Source organism: Netta rufina (assembly GCF_964035555.1).
Source record: "Netta rufina genome assembly, chromosome: 18".
Lineage (NCBI taxonomy): Eukaryota > Metazoa > Chordata > Aves > Anseriformes > Anatidae > Netta > Netta rufina.
The window spans coordinates 4721969-4743411 of record NC_140142.1 but is presented as its reverse complement, the minus strand read 5'-3'; the positions used below and the strand labels follow the sequence as shown (position 1 = coordinate 4743411).

Genomic DNA, 21443 nt, shown 5'->3' with positions numbered 1-21443 from the left:
TTGTTTTTGTTTTTAATTTATTATGTTTCTCTACATAACCTGCTTCTTTCAATAATTAGATGACTGGGTCACTATAAATGAAAAAATAGAAATAAGAAAATCAGGTAGCAGGTTAAGGATAACATAATTTAAATCAAAAGAAAAAAAATGTAGAAAATATTTATAGAGAAATATAGTAACAAAAATTTTCCTCACAGTTCCTGAAATAATCATGGAACTCACAAACATTATTGATTGCAAAGAAGCATGTATCCAAACAGTTTCCTTACTGCATCCTTGAACTCCTGGTTCCTCATGCTGTAGATGAGGGGGTTCACTGATGAAGGAACAACTGAGTAGAGAACTGACACAATAAGATCCATGGATGGGGAAGAGAGGGAAGGGGGCTTCAGATAGGCAAACATGGCAGTGCTGACAAAGAGGGAGACCACAGCCAGGTGAGGGAGGCACGTGGAAAAGGCTTTGTGCCGGCCCTGATCAGAGGGCATCCTCAGCACAGCCCTGAAGATCTGCACATAGGAGAAAACAATGAAAACAAAACAACCAAAGCATAAAGAAACAGTAAGAACAAGTGCCCCAGCTTCCCTGAGGTAGGCATCTGAGCAGGAGAGCTTGAGGATCTGGGGGATTTCACAGAAGAACTGGTCCACAGCATTGCCTTGGCAGAGGGGCAGGGAAAATGTGTTGGCCGTGTGCAGGACAGCATTGAGAAAGCCACTGCCCCAGGCAGCTGCTGCCATCTGGGCACAAGCTCTGCTGTCCAGGAGGCTCCCATAGTGCAGGGGCTTGCAGATGGCAACGTAGCGGTCATAGGCCATGACAGTGAGAAGGGAATACTCTGCTCCAACCAAGAAAGCAAAGAGAAAGAGTTGGGCAGCACACCCTTGATAGGAGATGGCCCTGTTGTCCCAGAGGGCATTGGCCATGGCTTTGGGCAGAGTGGTGGAGATGGATCCCAGGTCGAGGAGGGCGAGGTTGAGGAGGAAGAAGTACATGGGGGTGTGGAGGCGGTGGTCACAGGCTACGGCACTGAGGATGAGGCCGTTGCCCAGGAGGGCAGCCAGGTAGATGCCCAGGAAGAGCGCGAAGTGCAGGAGCTGCAGCTCGCGCGTGTCTGCGAATGCCAGCAGCAGGAACTCATTCACAGAGCTGATGTTGGGCATTTGCTGACTTTGGACATAGAGCCTGCGAAATGAAAGAAAATATAAAGTATAAACTCTTATGAGTAAAGTCTCTGACTAAAATTCCCAGTAAAAGCCTTACATTACCCGTTTCCAAGAGGACCTTTGTCTATCTCCTTGTCTGGAGTCCTGCTTTCTGCTTGCTGAGCGTCCTGTACACAGCAACCACTTCTGCCCATCAGTCCCCAGTGGGACATCTCTAATCTAGTGAAATGGTTAATGTCATTGCTGTGGAGGCACACCTAAACCAGAGGGCACATCCAGGAGGGCTGCTCTGTCCATTCCCTGGTACCCAGCTGCTGGCTGCTTGCAGCACTCACCTGCGGGATGGATGCACACAGAGGTTGTGCTGAAAAACCACATCCCCTTGTCTGCAAGTCCTAAAGAACAGCTCAGAAAAGCCCTGGTGCAGTCTGTAAGCAGAGAGAAGAGAAGGGATATTCTCAGGTGCATCACTAACTTGTTTGTGTCTCAATTCAATGGAATAGGAAGCTCAGTCACCAGTGCAAATCCAACTACGCCGATAGCATAGAGGCTGCCCCACTACCCTGTTAATATAGAGCCTACCCCACAATCAGAGCAGGAAGAGGCAGGCAGAGAGTGCAGAAAGTGCCTTCTCTTTGCAGGCAGCTCCTGCCCTGCCCTTCTTCTGCCCAAGCCCCTGGGCAGCTCCCCAGGCAGACTGAGTGCTGAGCCTGGCAAGCAGCACAGGCCCTGCCCTGGCACACAGCCCCTGGGGCACAGCAGGGACCCTGCTCTGCACCGCAGCCCTGCACACCCCTGCCTGCACCCCCGGCTTCTCCTTCCTCCAGGACCTGCCACTGCATTGCCCTCCATCCAGAGACTTACTGTGTTCAGGGCTGGGAAATGTTCTCCCCCAGTGAGCTCTGTGCATCCTGCCACTTCTGCCTGCCTTTAAGCACTCTGTCTCTGCAGGCAGTGCCCCCAGCCCTGCTGCGCTGTGCAGAGGAGCTGCTCCTGGGCACAGCTGTCTCTCTGCTCCAGGGCCCTCTTGCCACGAGCTCTCTCTGTCCCACAAGCCCGGCCCAGCTCAGCAGCACAGCACCAGCCCAAGGCACTGCAATCACCCCTCTGGGGGCTTTGCTGATGAGCCCACAAACCTCAGGCACTCAGAGACAATTGAAGACATCTCTGCAGAAGTCCAAGTCAGAGGCAAGTTTCCTGCAGTGTCCCCCTGAGGGCCAGCACTGACACAGCCTCCCTTGGAGCTCGTTAGAGCAGAACCCTGGAGGCAGTGAGGACAAGGAGACAAAGGCAATGTGAAGGTGACACTGATGTGTAGGAAAAGTGGATGTGTGTCACCAAGCACAAGGGCGCAGACAATAATGAATGATTTAATATTTTAAAAGACAGAAAATGAAGATAAAATATTAATAATAACAATAACTATAATAATATTAATAATAATATGTACAAGGCAAGTGATGCACCATGCAATTGTTGAGAAACCCCTCACCGATGCTCAACCTATCCCTGAGCATTGGTCCCACTGACCCTGGCCAGCCGGCATCGGGATCTCTTATGCATGTCCCTTGACCTTAATTTCTTTTCGTGCAAAATCAGCTCTCGGAGGAATTTGGAGTATTTTCTTCCCTTTCTCTAATACTCCCTCTGCTGTGTCACCCCACCCAGTGATGCCATCGACGTAGTGCAGGTGCTCAGGAGCTTCCTCCTCTTCCAGGGCAGTCTGAATCATGCTGCTGGCATGGCAGCACTCAGCATTGTGGGACTTCATTCAGGCCACGATAGGCCTCTGTTAGTGCACTCGGTTGGTGCTATACTGACTCAGGTGCACGGCTGTGGTAGGGATTGGCACCAGCTGTCCTTCAGCCCTCACCAACCCCACAACAGAAGGGTCCTGTGAGAGACCAAGGCAAGGCAGACAACAGTATAATGTCCTCTGTCTCCAAGGCAGCTATGCCAAAAGCCCACCGATACCCTTTTGGGTCCCTGAGATACCTATCCTCTCCTGAAGCAGTCTCTTCCAAGGATGCACAGAGTCTCTGGGCCAGTGCCAATAATGTTTTTGCCACTCCTTCCCACTTAGACACACTTCAGCCTCCAGTACAGTTCAGTGTTGGGATCCCCCTGTCGCTGCAGACATACAAATGGGTTCGACCCTCTTAGCTTGATGGCATTAGGGTTCACTGTGCAGTGGTGCCCACTAGCTCCTGATACTTCTGTGGGTCTGATGTGCAAGGACATCAAATCCACACAGTCCAACAAACCCGACTGTCCCCTTCCTCCCCCTGGCTGGAGGCACAGCCCCTCTAGTCCTGCTCATAGTATTCAGTACTGTGTCTGTAGGACTGCCTGTTGGAAATTGGACCAGCAGTTCTCTAAGAACCCCTTTTAGTGATTGTTTTTCCTTGCCACTCACATACCCGTGCCTCTAGATTGTCCATCGCACTTTCTCATGTCCTCTCCATGGTCACACCGGTAAAACCACAGGGTGGCACATAGTGTGTGCCCACCATATCTGCCTTCCTGCCCTCTAATTCCAGAGAGGGGCGCTGTTTCTCCCAGCACCAGAGCAGCATAGGGATAGGGATCGTGTGATTACTGATGCTCTTATGACTTCTTTCTCTTCGTCCTCCTACTCATATGATGGCCCAGCTTTTCTGAAGCCTGCATCTTCTGACTAACTGACTTTCACATCCATTGTTTTTTCTTGCATAGAGGAGCAAGTGATACAGACACAGGTTGGTTTTCTGGCTCAGACACAGGGCCCAGGAAAGAGCTGGAGTTGCTGCAGGGCATGTTGCAGATGCTGTAGTAGCTGCAGGGTCTGTCAGAGGGGTTGGAGTGACTGCAGGGCTTTTCACAGAGGCTGGAGTGACATTGATTGTGGCTCTGTAAGCACAGGCCAAGACCCAGCAGACTGCAGTGGCATGTGTCTCTTTGGAAATGCCAGGGTGATAACACCTCCTTTTCAAGCATTTAACAGTGATATATGTTCATCTGATTCATGTCGATATGAACGATGCTAGGGGCCTCATGGTATGATGAATGTGACCTTCTGTCTTACATACCCTGTTATAACCACACGTCTAAGTGAAACAGCGTGATTAATGTATATAGTTCTTGTATCTTGCAAAAGAATCATCTAGCAGTTCGTGTCAATAGAGGGTTTGAAGGGTAAACTTTGAGACTCGGGTCTAGGGGATAAGAGAGCAAAAGAGTTTCCAAAAACTGCTGACTTTTGCATGGGGCAAGTATCTGATATCTCGGATAAGAGAACAAAGAGGTTTCAAAATAACTCCTAACTATTTCATGTGGCACTGCACGGGTCTCTGATATCTGGCAAAGATATGACCAATTAAAAAGAAAGGGGGAAGATCACAGAATCACAGAATTTCTAGGTTGGAAGAGACCTCAAGATCATCGAGTCCAACCTCTGACCTAACGCTAACAATCCCCACTAAACCATATCCCTAAGCTCTACATCTAAATGTCTTTTAAAGACTTCCAGGGATGGTGACTCCACCACTTCCCTGGGCAGCCTGTTCCAATTCCTAACAACCCTTTCAGTGAAGAAGTTCTTCCTAACATCTAACCTAAAACTCCCCTGGTGCATCTTTAGCCCATTCTCCCTCGTCCTGTCACCAGGCACGTGGGAGAACATGCCAACCCCCACCTCGCTACAGCCTCCTTTGAGGTTGCTGTAGAGAGCGATAAGGTCGCCCCTGAGCCTCCTCTTCTCCAGGCTGAACAAGCCCAGCTCCCTCAGCCACTCCTCGTAGGACTTGTTCTCCAGGCCCCTCACCAGCTTCGTCGCCCTTCTCTAGACTCGCTCGAGCACCTCCATGTCCTTGTAGCGAGGGGCCCAAAACTGAACGCAGTACTCGAGGTGCGGCCTCACCAGAGCTGAGTACAGGGGGACGATCACCTCCCTAGCCCTGCTGGCCACACTGCTTCTTATACAAGCCAGGATGCTGTTGGCCTTCTTGGCCACCTGAGCACACTGCTGGCTCATATTCAGCTGACTATCAACCATCACTCCCAGGTCCTTCTCCACCATGCAGCATTCTAACCACTCATCTCCCAGCCTATAGCACTGCTTGTATACCACAAGTTCCTCATCTATTCTTTACAGGTACATACTCCAGCCCTAGATTATCTTATCCCTCTCTTCCATCCTTGGTTACAATTTTGTATGGCCTTACAGATAAGGTGTTAGTGACTAAGGTAGCATCAGACATAAAAAGTTTCTAATCTTCTATCTAATTAAACATAGCAACATATTTCAAATCTGGTTTTATTATTCTAACAGGAAGAGAACCAAATGTCCTTCTGAACTGGTGATTTCACCAGGATATGCAGGGATGTCAGGAAGGGCCCAGGGCCTGCCTCTGCCCTGTGGTGCAGAAGGAGGGGGTAAAGACACAAGGTGTGGGGAGAAGCTGGAGCTGCTTGGCCTTCCGAGCAGGAAAAGCTTTGTCCTCCGGATCAGGGCTCTTCCCCAGTAAGGTGGCCACAAGCCCTGCCTGCCCTCCTCCTGCCACACTGCATGCGCTGGCTGCAGCAGAGGGGACCCCCAGCCAGCCCCTGCACGGGGCTCTGCCACCCACCTGGCCCCAGCCCTCTCCAGCATCCTCCTTGCTGCTCTCTGATGCACGCCAGCACCTCCCTGTGCGTGCCAGTCAGCACATCTGCTGAGGGCCAGGGCGGCTGCTGCAGGGGCAGGCAGCTCAGCATGACCCTTGCAGCCCCCTGCCCTGGGCCTGTCTCTGCCCTTGGCCTTGGTCCTGGCCTTGGCTCTGCTGGCAGGAGCGCTCTTGCCATGCGCTTCCTGGCCTCCCCTCGCCTGCGCACAGCTGCTGCCCACTCCGGCTGCTGCCACAAACATGTCCTCACAAGCAGCACCACCCCTTGGGCTGCTTCTGCTGGTCTCCCCCAGCACACTGCCTTGACTCCTTGTCTCTGCTGGGCCCCAACTCCTGCACTGAAATTCATCCCATGGCTGTCAGTGCCCTCTCCCCTACCATGGTTGGATGTGTTTCCAGTGGGCCATCTACCATGCACCGTAATGAATACTATGAGCAGGACTAGAGGGGTCCTGCTTCCAGCCAGGGGGAGGCAGGGAGGAAAGGGACAATCAGGTTTACTGGACTGGGTATATTTAATGGCCTGACACATCACACCTACAAACATATCAGGCTCTACTGGACACCGGTGCACAGAATATCCTTTTGCCATCAAGCCAGAAAGAGTTAGAACCCACCTGTATTTCTGGAGTGACAGCGGGATCCCAAAAGTTAACTGTACTGGAGGTTGAACTGAGTCTAACTGGGAAGGAATGGTAAAAGCAGCCTACTGGGACTCGCTCGGAGGCTATGTGCATCCTCAGCATAGACTGCTTCAGGAGAGGGAACTTCAAAGTTGCAAGAGGGCACCACCGGTGGGGCTTTGACATAGCTGCCTTGTGAAAAGAGCTGCCCAATCAATAGCTACTCTATTGACTGGGAAGGTCTTTTCACATTACTCAATTTAGTTTTCAGTGTCTGGAAGGGGACAATTTCCCCAAAGAGGCCAAGCTCATGGGTACAGCTACAGCCACTTAAAGAAATATTTTCTTTAGTTTTCATTCTGAGTTTTCCACAGCAGACCCAAGAGTGACCATGGATGTCCAGTTTTCTAGTAAGATTCAGGCTGTATTTCTCAGGTTCCAATGGTCATTTCGAGTTTATTTTATTTCAATTTTATTTTATTTTATTTTATTTTATTTTATTTTATTTTATTTTATTTTATTTTATTTTATTTTATTTTATTTTATTTTATTTTATTTTTATTTTTATTTTTATTTTTTTTCCCAAAGAACCCCGGACTTGTCTTATAAAGGGTTTCCCGTGCTGGGCTGGGCTGCATTTACAGGGACAAAGACCACTGCTTGCAGTGGAGGTGTCAGACCTCCAGTCTCAGCTTTTCCTCCCTATGGAGGTCTCCAAAGAAGTCACCCTGGATCAATAGCAATAGGAGAATGATGCTCAAAATTGAATTGCAGAAAAATCAACCTTTAAAACTAGAAAAGATCTTTTTTAGGTGCTTTTTGAAAACTTATTCCTTAACTACAGCATGCAAGTTCTGCAATTAGGTGCAAAAGCTGGGAAGACTTGAAGAAAACTATGGAGGAGATGTTAGGAATTTCTGCATTTTAATGAGTTCCATGGCGTATTTTGGTGCTGAGTCTATCAAGCTCAGGTACTGAGAGGAGAATGATGCAACTGCTAGAGAAACTAAAGTCAGGAAGAAAAGCTGAAGTGACTTGGAGTATTAATGGGCCCCACTTAGGGCTGTTACTAACAAAGCCTCCCCAGGGACTTGTTAGGGCAGATAATTGGAGGCCATGGTTACAGCCAGGCAAAGCACTGTGTTGAGAAATGTCTTTGTTGGTTTTAGTGAAGCAGAAGAGCCAAGGCCTGACCCCTGGAAATGTGAGAGGAGATCCTGCACCCCTATGTCCATTTCAGGGCTCTTGCTGGGGTCTGTGGGATGTGGTGGGCAGTGTGATGCCATGAGAAGAACAGTGGTACTACACCTCTGAGCTGCTGCACAGGGTTGTAAGGAATCCATGAGACCCCATCACAATGAATATAACATCTCTCCTCCTAAGCTCTAGTCAAGAGGACAAAAACCTCAGGGCTGTTGGGCCCTCCATTCTTGCTAGCACCCTCTGCCTTCTCCTATGTAGCTTTTACTATGCTGTCCCACAATTTGTCCTATTTCCTTGAAGCCTTCAGACACCAATCTCTGTTCACCATCTTGCTCTCATCGCTTGCTTTCACCGATGTCTCGTCAACCCTCACCAGCTGTTCCTTGAAACATGAAGCCATGGTCTGATAAGAGGGTTACCTCTGGCACCACAGCATGACCCTCTGAGGGACATTTCTTCCTCCTTGTGGACAGTGCGCAACTTCCATGGTGCACTTTGTTGAGTTTCTTCTCCCCTGCTCTTTCCTACTAGCAAAGGAAAGTTCCATCAGGGTGGAAACCACTCCTGAAGTAGGCATCCCAACCCAGCAGACTCCTTGCAGCCTGTCAGCAAACCAGACGCAAGTCACCTCAGCAGCAGCTTCCAAGCCAGGGGCCTGCTGCTGGCCTTGCAGCTTCTTGGCTACACATAGCCAAGGCTTGTGCCTGCTGCTGCCCACTCATGGACTCAAGCAGAAGGGACAGGACAACCCATATGGGGGCCTTCTTTCTGCCTGGGTCCTCCAGGCTCTGGAGGCAGAGGGGATCCCCCAGTCAGCATGCCAAGCAGGTGCCTTCTGCTGGCCTAGCAGGGCCACTGCCAGATGTCAACCCAAAAGTGCAGCTCCCAGGGAGAAGTCAAGGCTGACCTGCCACCTCCAGACACAAGTGACCTCACAGGCCCTTTCCGTGACACGTTCTTGCTGCTGCCCTATCAAGTGCAGAGACAGAAGTGACCTCACAGTCACTGCCACAGTCACATTCCTCCTGCTGGGGCAGGAGTTGCTGAGGCAGAGCTGAGCTTCTCAGAGCATTGCCACCCATCTCCTCCTTGTGACCCACAAGCTGATTAGATCCATGGCCCCTCACATTTATTTGGATTTAGGGTTTGGTTTAGGTCTCTTAAGCAGTTTTCTAGTTTTAAATATACCATTTTAATGCTACTATTAAGGGCAGAGATCAGAGTGATTAAGAGAGTAAGAGCTAGGATGAATCAGCTATGGGCTGAGTTTTGTCTTCTAGGGGTACGCTGAGGTCACTCATTAGAGTAGTGGATTCCTGTCAGGGTGCTGAGTAGCATTTAGGTTTAGGAATTAACTTTACAGGTTGAAGCCAGGGAATAGCCTCATATGACTATTTTAAGTCACAGTTATGGCAGCATCAGCAGAACCTGAACCCTCTTACCTCTACAAAATCCTTAATTTTGGCTGGCCAAGCCCCTATTCCCTCCTCTCAGTCTCACATTTCTCCTGGGCTGTCTTCTCCTGATTTCCCCATATCAGTTATCTTTTTAGGGGCATGCTTATGATGCCTTTCATGATCTTAGACTATCTGTCAGTGCTCTGTTGGGTACTCTATTCCTGAGAAAAGTGGCACTTAATACACGATGGAAAAGGACACAAATGTCCATCAGAGCACCCTGCACAATGTGCCCAGCAGCTCTGCAGTGCCACAAAAGTTCTGTTCCTGCCTACAAGTTTCCTTTCCAGAATGGCTCCTATGGCTCCAGGGTAACTTTACCCAGGCACTCACTTCCGCAGGCCAAACCACCCTTGCTCGCAGACTCCACGTGTCTCTCCAAGCCTCCCTTCTTCCCCTGCAGTAGTGGCACCTCACCGCAGCAGGTTGGTGCATCTCCAGGCTCAGGGGTGTTTCCTGAGGGCCTGCCCCGTGTGGGGAGTGGTGGGGAGGAAGAGAGCAAGGTCATCTCCTGGGGCATGGCTGAGCACAGCCCAGACATCCCGCACCGCAGGCAGGCCCCTGCTCCCAGGCTGAGGCACACATGCAAGGTGGACACTTCTCCATCAGTCCAGCTTCACGCAGGGACCTTCAGCCCTGTCCCAGTCCCAAGATTTGGCTACTTCTCCACCCACAGACATACCCTGCTTTCCATTTGGGGACTCAGGCAGGACTTTAAGGATCTGCTAAAGCCCTGAGTGTCCTTGTTTCTCACAGCCTTCTCACAAGTCTTTCTCCTGGCCCTCCCCACTGCCCAGCACTGCCTCTCAGGTGGCACTTAGTGACCCTTCAGAAGGGCCTTTGGGCTTCCTCAATTGTCCTGGTGCTTATTAGCAATTTCCTGTCTCTTTCCAGAGCTCGGAGGGAACCTTCTTGTTCATCAGGGGACCTGTACTGGCTGTGGCTGGGACAGAGTTAGTCTCTGCAGAGCAGCCCATGAGGTGCTGTGTTTCGGATATGTGACCAGAGCAGTGCTGGTGACCCACAGTTCTGGTCGCCGTTTTTGAGCAGTGTTTGCAGAGCATCAGGGCCTTCTGTGGCTCAAAATTTGTGAGTTTTACTTGGTTTTGTTATTCTGTCCCCAGTTCCTCTAGAAGAAGAGAAAGCAGGTGGCCGATAGGTGTTTATCTGCTGGATGCATGGAGCAAGGAGGTGTCCGTGGTGCCAGGAGATGGAGGTCCGTGAAGCTGCAGGAGCCCTGCTCTCTTGCCTGGCAGATCCCCAGCACACAGTGCCTGTGCCCCACAGGGCCAGCCCCGCTCCCCAGGCCAGCACAAGAGGCCTGGCCCAGCCACAGAGCAGCCTGCCCCGAGCAGGGGCCTGCACAAAGAGTTTTCCTTTTCCCTTTACCCATCAGTGCAGGCCCAGCAATGCTGCCCTGCTCTTCCCCAGGGCCATCCCTGCTCCCAGGGAGCCTTGCCCAGGGCACTGTGTTTGTGCTAGCCTGGCTGGCCATTGCTGCTTCCTTCTCCATGATCCCTGCAGGGCCCCAAGCTGGCGGTGCTGCTGTGAGAGCCAGGGGCTGTGGTGCCCTGGGTCTCCCCCCTGCCCATGCTGCTCAGGGTGAGCAGCAGACCCAACTCCATGAGGATCTCTGCTGCTGAGCCCCTTTCCATCTGCCCTGATGCCTCAGCAGCACAGGGCAGTGCTGGGCAGGGCCATGGGGTGTTTCTGAGGGCACAAAGGGCAGGCGAGTGCTGCACCAGACCTAGCCCAGGAGCCTATAAGGAGAATCTCCACTGTTGCTTTGCAGTCTTACGGGCCTTCACCTGCTGGCTCTCCACCACGTCTTCTGGCATTGCAGAGCCCTCCTTTAGCCCATCAAATCTTCAGATTCCTCTTTTCCTTTACCAGACCCGTCTTTGGATGCTCATACATGTTATGAGGTTCTAATCACTACCCAGTGAGCACCATGTCCCTGCAGATCTCCTGACATCTCCAGGCTGGCATTGGCCATCTGACTGACTGCAGTGGGCAGTGTTGTCTATTTGGGCATGTGCTGCCACAAAAGGAGTTCTTGGCCCAGCCCTTGGTTCCTCAGGGACCACCCTGGGACTTTCAGCCTCTGTCCCTCACTCCATGACAAACCCCAGGAAACAGAAGAGCAGGGAGCAACCTCTTGGCTCCATTTCTGATAGCACATTTGGAAGAGGTGTCCAGGGTCCTGGGTTTGCCCTGAGAAAGACCCTCCTGTTACTGTGGTGCTAGCAGGTAGGCCAGTTGTGAACCAGGGCTGCACAGTGCCTGCTGCTGTCTGTAGCCACAGACACTGCAAAGACAACAGGACAGTCATCAATGAATATGAGACCTCGAGACTAAGACAGATACAAGAGCACAAGAAAGCAATGAGGAACCAAAAAGAAAGAATCAGCGAAAAGGCCATGTCCTGCTGCTGGCCATGGCCATGGCTCCAGGGAAGCAGCAGCCCCGACCCGAAGGCAGCAGAGAGGCAGAGCCCAGCGGGCAGTGAGGGGCAGCCCCGAGGGCCACCGGGGCTTCTCCTGCATGTGTCAGCTGGGCTCTTGGTCCTGAGCCCCTCCTGCGTGCTGGGGCTGCTCCCCCAGCTCCAGAAAAGATTGGAAGAGATTGCAGCTCAGACCAACGAATTTCTGATGGCTTTCTTATTAGGTTTATTTACACAGGAAGCCATCTTCTACAGGAAAATAATTGACTTGTAGGGGGCTAGAAATAATATTTAATCAAAAGTGCAATAATGAGAGAAAATAATAATACACACATTTAATAACAGAAGACATCATATTATTTTCTTTCTGAGAATAGTTGGAATTTCTAATACTAGGCATAGTATTGCAGGTGAATTTGCTGAGTCCTGATGGAATCCCTTGGTTCCCGGTTCCTCAAGCTGTAGATGAGGGGGTTCGCTACTAGAGGAACCACTGAGTACAGAACTGTGACCACCAGGTCCAGGGATGGGGAGGAGATGGAGGGGGGCTTCAGGTAGGCAAATATGGCAGTGATGATCATCAGGGAGGTGACAGCCAGGTGAGGGAGGCACGTGGAAAAGGCTTTGTGCTGGCCCTGCTCAGAGGACATCCTCAGCACTGCCCTGAAGATCTGAACATAGGACACCACAATGAAAACAAAACAACCAAATGCTAACAAAATGCTAAATAGAATTGCCCAGACTTCTCTGAGATAGGAATCTGAGCAGGAGAGCTTGAGGATCTGTGAGATTTCACAGAAGAACTGGTCCACAGCATTGCCTTGGCAGAGGGGCAGGGAAAATGTAGTGGCCATGTGCAGGACAGCATTGAGAAAGCCACTGCCCCAGGCAGCTGCTGCCATCTGGGCACAAGCTCTGCTGCCCACGAGGCTCCCATAGTGCAGGGGCTTGCAGATGGCAACGTAGCGGTCGTAAGCCATGACAGTGAGAAGGGAATACTCTACATCAAAAAAGAAGGCTAAAAAAAGTACTTGGGCAGCACACCCTTGATAGGAAATGGCCCAGGTGTCCCACAGAGAATTGGCCATGGCTTTGGGCAGAGTGGTGGAGATGCAGCCCAGGTCCAGGAGGGCGAGGTTGAGGAGGAAGAAGTACATGGGGGTGTGGAGGCGGTGGTGGCAGGCTATGGCGCTGAGGATGAGGCCGTTGCCCAGGAGGGCAGCCAGGTAGATGCCCAGGAAGAGCGTGAAGTGCAGGAGCTGCAGCTCGCGCGTGTCCACAAATGCCAGCAGGAGGAACTCGCTCACAGAGCTGATGTTGGGCATTTTCTGACTTTGTACTTGCTTGTCTGTTGAAGATAAGGCAGAGCAATGTTAGAACAGGCTTCTCTGGGGAAAATAGGAAATAAAACAGAAGGGTGGATAACTCAAAGTCAGACAAATATCAGATCAGTGAGCTTTGCAGTATCATTGCAAATAACTGAGCTGATTGGAAGGCAGACTTGCAAGTATTTCCCTCACTTTATTTTATCCCAGTTGCCCTATCCTAGTTGAGGTATTGGAGTTTTGAACTCCCTGACATTACTTCCACACTCCTGGTTAAATCCAGTGGGTGCCAGGAGGCAAAGGGTCTGTCCCTAGGTGAAGACTGAGCAGAGCAGCTCTGCCCATCAGTCCTGCTCTCAGCTGCCCCTTGTCACCCCTCTGTGAGTTGCAGGATGATCCCACTCAGGTGTTTCCCTGAGAAGAAACTGCGGAGCAGAGAAGCTCCAGTCCCAGTGCAGATGGACACAGTCCTCACCTTGTCTGCAGGGGACTGATCAGGATTTCAGCTCTTTCCTCCCAGACAGGTGCAAAGGTCTCACTCCAGCTGCCCACAGACAGTCATCCAACAGCATGGACATGGTCTTAGCACGGAGGTTTCTTCTTCTTGGGGCACCTGGATAACACAAGGATGCCACAAGAGAGCTGCATCCTGCTGGAGAGCAGCCTGCAGCCCAGGAAGATGCCCCACAGACAGAGCTGGATATCTGAAAGCTGGAGTGTCCCATATCCCAGCTGCGCCCCCTACAGGGTCTGGAGGAGGCTTGGCCACTCCTCTTTTATCTGACCAGGGGTAGCTAGGTTATGACACTCCAAGGAGCTTCTGCCAGACTTCCTCACCTCGCAGTGCAATCCAGCAGGACTCTCAAAGCCTACTGCATTGCCCACTGCCCTCCCAGAAACAAGACCCAGCAGGAGGAGACCCTTCCAGGACCTGCAGCTGCATGGCCCTGCAGCCAGACCCTAGCCTTGACCCTGAGCACACTGCTGGCTCATATTCAGCCGACTATCCACCATCACTCCCAGGTCCTTCTCTGCCTGGCAGCTCTCCAACCATTCCTCTCCCAGCCTGTAGCTCTGCTTGGGGTTATTGAGCCCCAGGTGCAGGACCCGGCACTTGGCCTTGTTAAACTTCATGCAGTTGACCTCAGCCCATTGGTCCAGCCTATTCAGATCTTACTGCAGAGCTTTCCTAACCTCGAGCAGATCGACACACGCACCTAACTTGGTGTCATCTGCAAATTTAGTGAGGGTGCACTCGATCCCCTCATCCAGATCATTGATAAAGATATTAAAGAGGACTCCTCGCCCCCACCCATGAACCAGACAGGGGTCGTACCATTCTCCTGCACTTGGCAATGCACATCCCCATTTCCTACTGCCCCACAAAGAGCCCTGAGCAACCTGTCAAGGGAAAGGATCTCCCTTCCTGTGTGCAATGCGACAAGACCTGGCCTTTGTGCTTGGTGACACACATCCAATTTTCCTACACATCAGTGTCACCTTCACACAGCCTTTGTCTCCTTGTCCTCACTGCCTCCAGTGTTCTGCTCTAATGAGCTCCAAGGGAGGCTGTGTCAGTGCTGGCCCTCAGGGGGACACTGCAGGAAACTTGCCTCTGACTTGGACTTCTGGAGAGATGTCTTCAATTGTCTCTGAGTGCCTGAGGTTCGTGGGCTCATCAGAAGAGCCCCAGAGGGGTAATTCCAATGCCTTAGGCTGGTGCTGTTCTGCTGAGCTGGGCCGGGCTCGTGGGACAAAGAAAACACATTTGAGATAGTCCCACGAAGCACAGAGACAGCTGTGCCCAGGAGCAGCTCCTCTGCACAGCGCAGCAGGGCTGGGGGCTCTGACTGCAGCTGGCATGGGGAGAGCAGAGAAGGAGAGAGGGCTTGGAGGCAGTTGGCAGTGGGAGGATGCTGAGAGCTGCCTGCAGGAGAAACCTGCACAGCCCTTGACAAGGTAAGGGTCTGGCTGCAGGGCCATGCAGCTGCAGGTCCTGAAAGGGTCCCCTACTGGGTCTTGTTTCTGTGAGGGCAGTGGGCAATGCAGTAGGCTTTGAGAGTCCTGCTGGGTTGCACTGCGAGGTGAGGAAGCCTGGCAGAAGCCCCTTGGAGTGTCATAACCTAGCTACACCTGGTCAGATAAGAGAGGAGTGGCCAAGCCTCCTCCAGACCCTGCAGGGGGTGTAGCTGGGATATGGGACACTCCAGCTTTCAGTTATCCAGCTCTGTCTGTGGGGTAACCTCCTGGGCTGCAGGCTGCTCTCCCGCAGGATGCAGCTCTCTCGTGGCATCCTTGTGTTATCCAGCTGCCCAAGGAAAATACACCTCCATACTAACATCATGTCCATGCTGCTGGATGTCTGTCTGTGTGCAGCAGGAATGAGGCCTCTGCAGCCCTGTCTAGGAGGGAAGAGCTGAGATCCTGATCAGTCCCCTGGAGAAAAGGTGAAGATGCTGTTCAGCTGCACTTGGAGTGGGGCTTCTCTGCTCTCAGCTGTCTCCTGTTTCTTCTCAGGGCAGCACCTGAGAGGGATGGTCCTGTAGCTCATAGAGGGGTAGCCCAGGGCAGCAGAGAGCAGGACTGATGGGAAGAGCTGCTCTGCTCAGTCTTCGCCAGAGGACAAGTCCTTTGCCTCTTGGCACCCAAAGGATATCACCTGGAGTGTGGAAGTAATGTCAGGGAGTTCCACCATCCAATACCTCTCCTATGTGTTATATGGGCAATTAGGATAAAATAAAGTGAGGAAAATAGTTGCAGCTTTGCTCCGCAATCAGCTCAGTTGTTTGCAATAATACTGCAAGACTCATTGGTCTGACATTTTTCTGAATTTGAGTTATCCACCCTTCTATTTCCTATTTTCCTCAGAGAAGTCTGTTCTAACATTGCTCTGCCTTCTCCTCTTTAACAGACAAGCAAGTACAAAGTCAGAGAATGATGAACAGCAGCTCTGTGAGAGAGTTCCTGCTGCTGGCATTCGCAGACACGCGCGAGCTGCAGCTCCTGCACTTCGCGCTCTTCCTGGGCATCTACCTGGCTGCCCTCCTGGGCAACGGCCTCATCCTCAGTGCCATAGCCTGCCACCACCGCCTCCACACCCCCATGTACTTCTTCCTCCTCAACCTCGCCCTCCTCGACCTCCTGGGAGCCTCCAGGGCAGCAGAGCTTGTGCCCAGATGGCAGCAGCTGCCTGGGGCAGTGGCTTTCTCAATGCTGTCCTGCACACGGCCAACACATTTTCCCTGCCCCTCTGCCAAGGCAATGCTGTGGACTAGTTCTTCTGTGAAGTTCCCCAGATCCTCATGCTCTCCTGCTCAGATGCCTACCTCAGGGAAGTTGGGGCACTTGTGTTTAGTGTTTCTTTAGTATTTGGTTGTTTTGTTTTCATTGTGCTGTCCTATGTGCAGATCTTCAGGGCAGTGCTGAGGATGCCCTCTGAGCAGGGACGACACAAAGCCTTTTCCACGTGCCTCCCTCACCTGGCCATCGTCTCCCTGATGGTCAGCCCTGCCAGAATTGCCTACCTGAAGCCCCCTTACATCTCCTCCCCACATCTAAATCTGGTGGTGGCTGTTCTGTACTCCACGGTACCTCCAGCAGTGAACCCCCTCATTTACAGCATGAGGAATAAAGAGCTCAAGGAGGCACTGAGGATGTTATTGCAATATTCAGTATTTCAAAAAGGAATTGGTCTTCTGCATCTGATTCCCTGGAGTATATCTGGAGAAGGCAGAAACACCTTTGTTCATCTATTTCAAAATTGCTCATCCTTTTCGATATCATACCAATATTTTAAATAATTTTATAATTTCATTTTATAAATTTAAGATATTTTTTTCCTCTATCTCCTTCTACCTTTTCTTCTTATCCAAAGACCTCATGTAGAGGTGCTGTTAAGCTCTTTGTAGCTAACTAAATAAAGGAACCAGCAGGTAGGCAGTTTCTGTGGATCTCATTTCTCATAAACTCTTCTCAGGTACAGCAGTGGTTGTGGGATGAAGATCCCTGCTGCAACGTGGTGGAAAGCCCTGGTGTCCTCCTTTGGGGCTGCCCTTTCCGCCCTGGAAGGCACTCCCTCCCTGCAGCCTTTGGAGGGGACTTCCAAAGCCCATCTAGCCACCCCCACTAGCCACGCATGGACACCTACACCAGGCAGCACAGGCCCATTTCCAGTTGGGTTTGGGGTATCTCCAGTTGAGGAGGACTCCCCCACTTTGGGGGAAACCTGATCGAGTGCTTGGTATTGGAAACATGATCCAGGTCTTGATCTTGCTCACAGTAAAAGTGGTTTCCTGTGTGCAATTCCCATGTCTTGTCCAATCACCGGGCATTGCTGAGACTGTCAGAGGAAAAGATCTGAGAGCAAATCCATGTCTCACAGACAGCTCATAGCAGCAGACAGAGATGAAGTAGACATGTTTTCTTGGTATTAGTCAGAACCAAAATGGTCACCGAGGCCTCTGTATTCAGTAAAAAGAGATCAAGGATGAGAAGAGCATGTATTGACAGGAAGTTCATAAAAAGTCACCAGGACAAGGGCCATTTTCTGCCCCTGCAGGAGACTGACCCTGGGCAAGGCCCAGCTTGGGAAGCAGCTGTGTTGGACGTTCATGGTGGGCAGTGAGCTGGGCAGGAGGCAGCCATGTGCCCTGGGAGCACAGGAGGGAAGGCTCAGGGGCACCTCACCGCAGCCTGCCAGGAGCTGCAGGGATGTCAGGAAGAGCCCCTGCGAGGCCAGACTGTGCCCTGTGATGTGCAGGGAGCCCTCCTCTTGCCATGCTGCGTGTGCTGGCTGCAGCAGCAGGAACCCCCAGCCAGCCCCTGCATGGGGCATGGGGCTCTGCCACCCGCCTGGCCCCGGGTTTGGCTCCTTGTCTCTGCTGGGCCCCACCTTCCACACTCAGATATGTCCCTTGGCTGTCGGCTCCCTTTCCCCTGCCCTGTGGGAATACCAAGCCGGGGCGGACAGGTTACCATTAGGTGCAGTGGTGCTTGTGTAATTCACATGGGTGATGGCATAAATGCTGGTTCCTTCACCAGTGATTCACAACCTTCTTCATGTCAGGCCAAACTCAACGTCCTTCTCTCTGCTTTTCCTCATGGATGAACTGGATTAGGTCTCCTTGATTATTCTGAGGCACAATGCAATGCTTTTTGCCTTCTACTACTCCAGCACAATATGTGTAACTTTCACTTACTCTGCACATTGACCTGCAGGGTCATTCCACATTTTTTGCTTTCAAAACTTTAGTTGGACGGGGGTCATTTCCAAAGTGGGGCAAGCGGATGTGTTCTGCCTCAGCCATTTCAAGCATGCTATACTTATACTTACCAGCCTGAGTTTGCTAAAGATGACCCAGGAAGGTAAACGGATGTTCACATGGCTAGAAGGAATAAGGGAGAGTATCTCAGGTTTCCAATGGCCATTTCAAATCTAGGTCAATCCAAGGAACCCACTGAAGAAGAGGTTTGTCTTTGAAGGGGTGTTGCTGTGCTGGACTGGGCTGCAGTTACAGGGACAAAGACCACTGCTGGCAGTGGAGGTGCCTTGGGAACTCCACCTGGCTCCACCTGATTTTCCCAAAGGGCTCTGGCATCCTGCAGGTCTTTTCTGATATCTGCTGCTCCGGGGAAGTGCCTCAAACACAACGGGGCCACTGGAGGTTTTCCCTGGTTGCTTATGGTCAGACAGCAAAGCTCTGCCAGAATACCCAGTCTTTTTTTCAGTACTTGAATAATAAAGCAACAACTCATCAGCTCAAAAGACTCAATCCTTTCTGTAAAATGTCTCATGTGAAGTGTAATTTCTATCATGAAGAAATGTGATTTTTCAGGATGCATATTCATCCCAGGAGAAGAAATACTGGTGTTCACCTGTAGTTGCATTGTCATTGCTTTTCTATCATGGTGTGCTCCCTCCCTCATCTTCCAGGCACAAAACTCATCTTGATTACATAGACCCTGCTGAATTTTCCCTTTCCAGCTGCGTGTCTGGACCTACGCACTTCCCATCATTCTCCTGGTTTGCCCCCCTCTTACCCTTTAATCATTCAGACCACTCTCAGTGACCCAGTTGCTGCTTGGAATTTCAGTGAGTTCAAGGTCGCCCATCTCTCAGCAGTCTGTCTAATGGTTTCCTTAGTAAGACCCTCCTCGTTTATCATTGAATTAGTATGAAATGGATTAATATTAACACAATTACTTAAAATTTCCTATTAATCACTGTAAAATACATCATGTACAGTCATCCTTTTGGGAAGGTAAACATCACTGGAGGCAACAAAATAAGGAACTTGAACTTTTTTTTTTTTTTTGAAAATTGCAGCATGATTTCCTGTTGTTTGTTTTGAAATAGGAAAACCCCTGTTCTTCCCACCTAAGCAGGGCTTCAAAGGAGAAACCCTAGACCAATATAACCAGGAGAATGATGCTCTAAACTGAAACACAACAAAATTCAGCCTTTAAAATGAAGAAAGATTTTTATTAGATGCTCCTTGAAATCTTCCCCCTTAACTACAACATGAAAGCTCTCCAGTTAGCTGAACAAGTCTTGAATACTTGAAGAAAATGGTGGGAGACACATGGCTCCTTAGGAGTTTCTGTGTTTTAATGAGTTCCATTGTATATTTTTGTGCTGAGTCAATGAAAGTTGGGTACTGAGAGGAGAATGATGTAACTGTGCGAAAAAAAAACAAACTCAAAAGGAAAAGCTGAAGTGACTTGGAGTATGAATGGGCCCCACTGAGGGCTGTTACTAACAAGGCCTCCCCAGGGACTGCTTAGGGCAGATAATTGGAGGCCATGATTATAGACAGGCAAAGCACTGTGCTGAGAAAGGTCTTTCTTGGATTTGGTGAAGCAGAAGAGCCAAGGCCTGACCCCTGGAACTGTGAGGGGAGATCCTGCACCCCCCTGTCTGGCTCAGGACTTTTCCTGGAGGTCTGAGGAATGTGGTGGGCAGTGTGATGCCTGAGAAGAACACTGGTATGACACCACCCTGCCTCTGCACAGGGTTGCAAGGAAGCAAAGAGGCTGCATTGCAATGACTATATGTCATCTTCTTATAAGCTCTAGGCAAAGCGTCAGGACTGTTGGGGCCTTCCCTTTTTACCAGCAACCTCTGCCTTCTCCTCTGCACGTTTTAATATGCTGTCCCACACTTTCTCCTATTTCCTGGAAGTCTGCAGACACCCATCTCTGTTCACAACCTTGCTCTCATCCCAGCATTTCCATCATTTCACCGTCTCATCAACCCTCACCAGCTGTTCCTTGAAAAGTGAAGCTAAGGTCACATCATAGATACTCACCAGCAGCTTCCAAGCCAGGGGCCTGCTGCTGGCCTTGCAGCTTCTTGGCTAGACACAGCCAAGCCTTGTGCCTCCTGCTGCCCAGTCATGGACTCAAGCAGAAGGGACAGGACAACCCATCTTGGGGCCTTCTTTCTGCCTGGGTCCTGCTGGGTCTGGAGGCAGAGGGGATCCCCCAGTCAGCATGCCAAGCAGGTGCCTTGTGCTGGCCTAGCAGGGCCACTGCCAGATGTCAGCCCAAAAGTACAGATCCCAGGGAGAAGTCAAGGCTGACCTGCCACCTCCAGACACAAGTGACCTCCCAGTCCCTTTCTGTGACACGTTCCTGCTGCTGGCCTATCAAGGGCAGAGATAGAAGTGACCTCACAGTCCCTGCCACAGCCACATTCCTCCTGCTGGGGCAGGCGATCCTGAGATAGAGCCGAGCTCACTCTAGTCTCCTTGGTACCTCTTTTTCACTTTCTGTGTTAGAGATTAAGCAGAGTTTTAGTGGGAGTGTTTGGTGTTCTGTTTGTGGTGTCAGGTCTGTGGTTAAGGTATGGACAAGCTCTGTGGTTTAGGGATGTTTTAGGTCTGCTAAGAAGTCTAGGGTTAAATAGAGCATTTTAATGTTAGTGTTAACGGAAGGGATTAGGGTAATCAAGAGAGAAAACTGCTTCATTTCAGAGTATTATATTAGAATTTAGGTTGGGGAATAAAATTACTGTTTCAAGTAAGTTAAGGGCCATATGTGACTGTTTTAAGTCAGTCTTACTGCACTACTGGCATTGCACGAATGCTCTTACCTCTATGAAATCGTTAATTTCTGCTGGCCATGCTCCTCTTCCCACCCCATAATCTCACTGCTGCTCCTGACCTCCCCATATCTTGTTGGGATCAGCTTTCTGATGACATTTAACATCTCAGTGTATCTGTCTCACCTCTTTTGGCTCTTCCATTCCTGAGAAGGAAGTGGCATTGTAGTCAGGAGGGAAAAGGACACAAAGGTCTTTAGGAGCATCCTGCACAATGTGCCCATCAGCTCTGCACCTCCACAAAATCACGCTTCCTATGTACAAGTTTTGTTTCCCAAGTGGCTTCTGTGGATCCCAGTCTACATTTCCCAGGCCCTCTCACATGTTTCAGTTTTGGATGTGCAGGGATGGGATAAGGAAAACCAAGGAACGGATGGAACTGAGTTTAGCAGGGGATGAAAAGAATAACAGGAAGAGATTCTGTAGGTACCTTGCTCAGAAAAGGAAGGCCAAGGAGATTGTACCCCTGTGATGAATGAGAA

At 50.7% G+C, this 21443-nt stretch overlaps 2 protein-coding genes across 2 annotated transcripts; both read right to left on the bottom strand.

The window, feature by feature from the left end:
* Positions 1-227: 227 nt before the first annotated feature.
* Positions 228-1163, bottom strand: LOC311216304 (olfactory receptor 14C36-like; the record flags this gene model as incomplete). The annotated part of the gene is made up of 1 exon (XM_084297849.1): positions 228-1163. The coding sequence occupies one exon, from the start codon at positions 1161-1163 to the stop codon at positions 228-230; it is 936 nt and encodes a 311-aa protein (XP_084153975.1).
* A 10161-nt stretch (positions 1164-11324) lies between these two features.
* Positions 11325-12860, bottom strand: LOC311216303 (olfactory receptor 14C36-like; the record flags this gene model as incomplete). Its single annotated transcript, XM_084297848.1, has 2 exons — positions 11325-11400; positions 12148-12860. 2 exons carry the CDS (start codon positions 12858-12860, stop codon positions 11325-11327), a joined length of 789 nt encoding a protein of 262 aa, XP_084153974.1.
* Positions 12861-21443: the final 8583 nt, after the last annotated feature.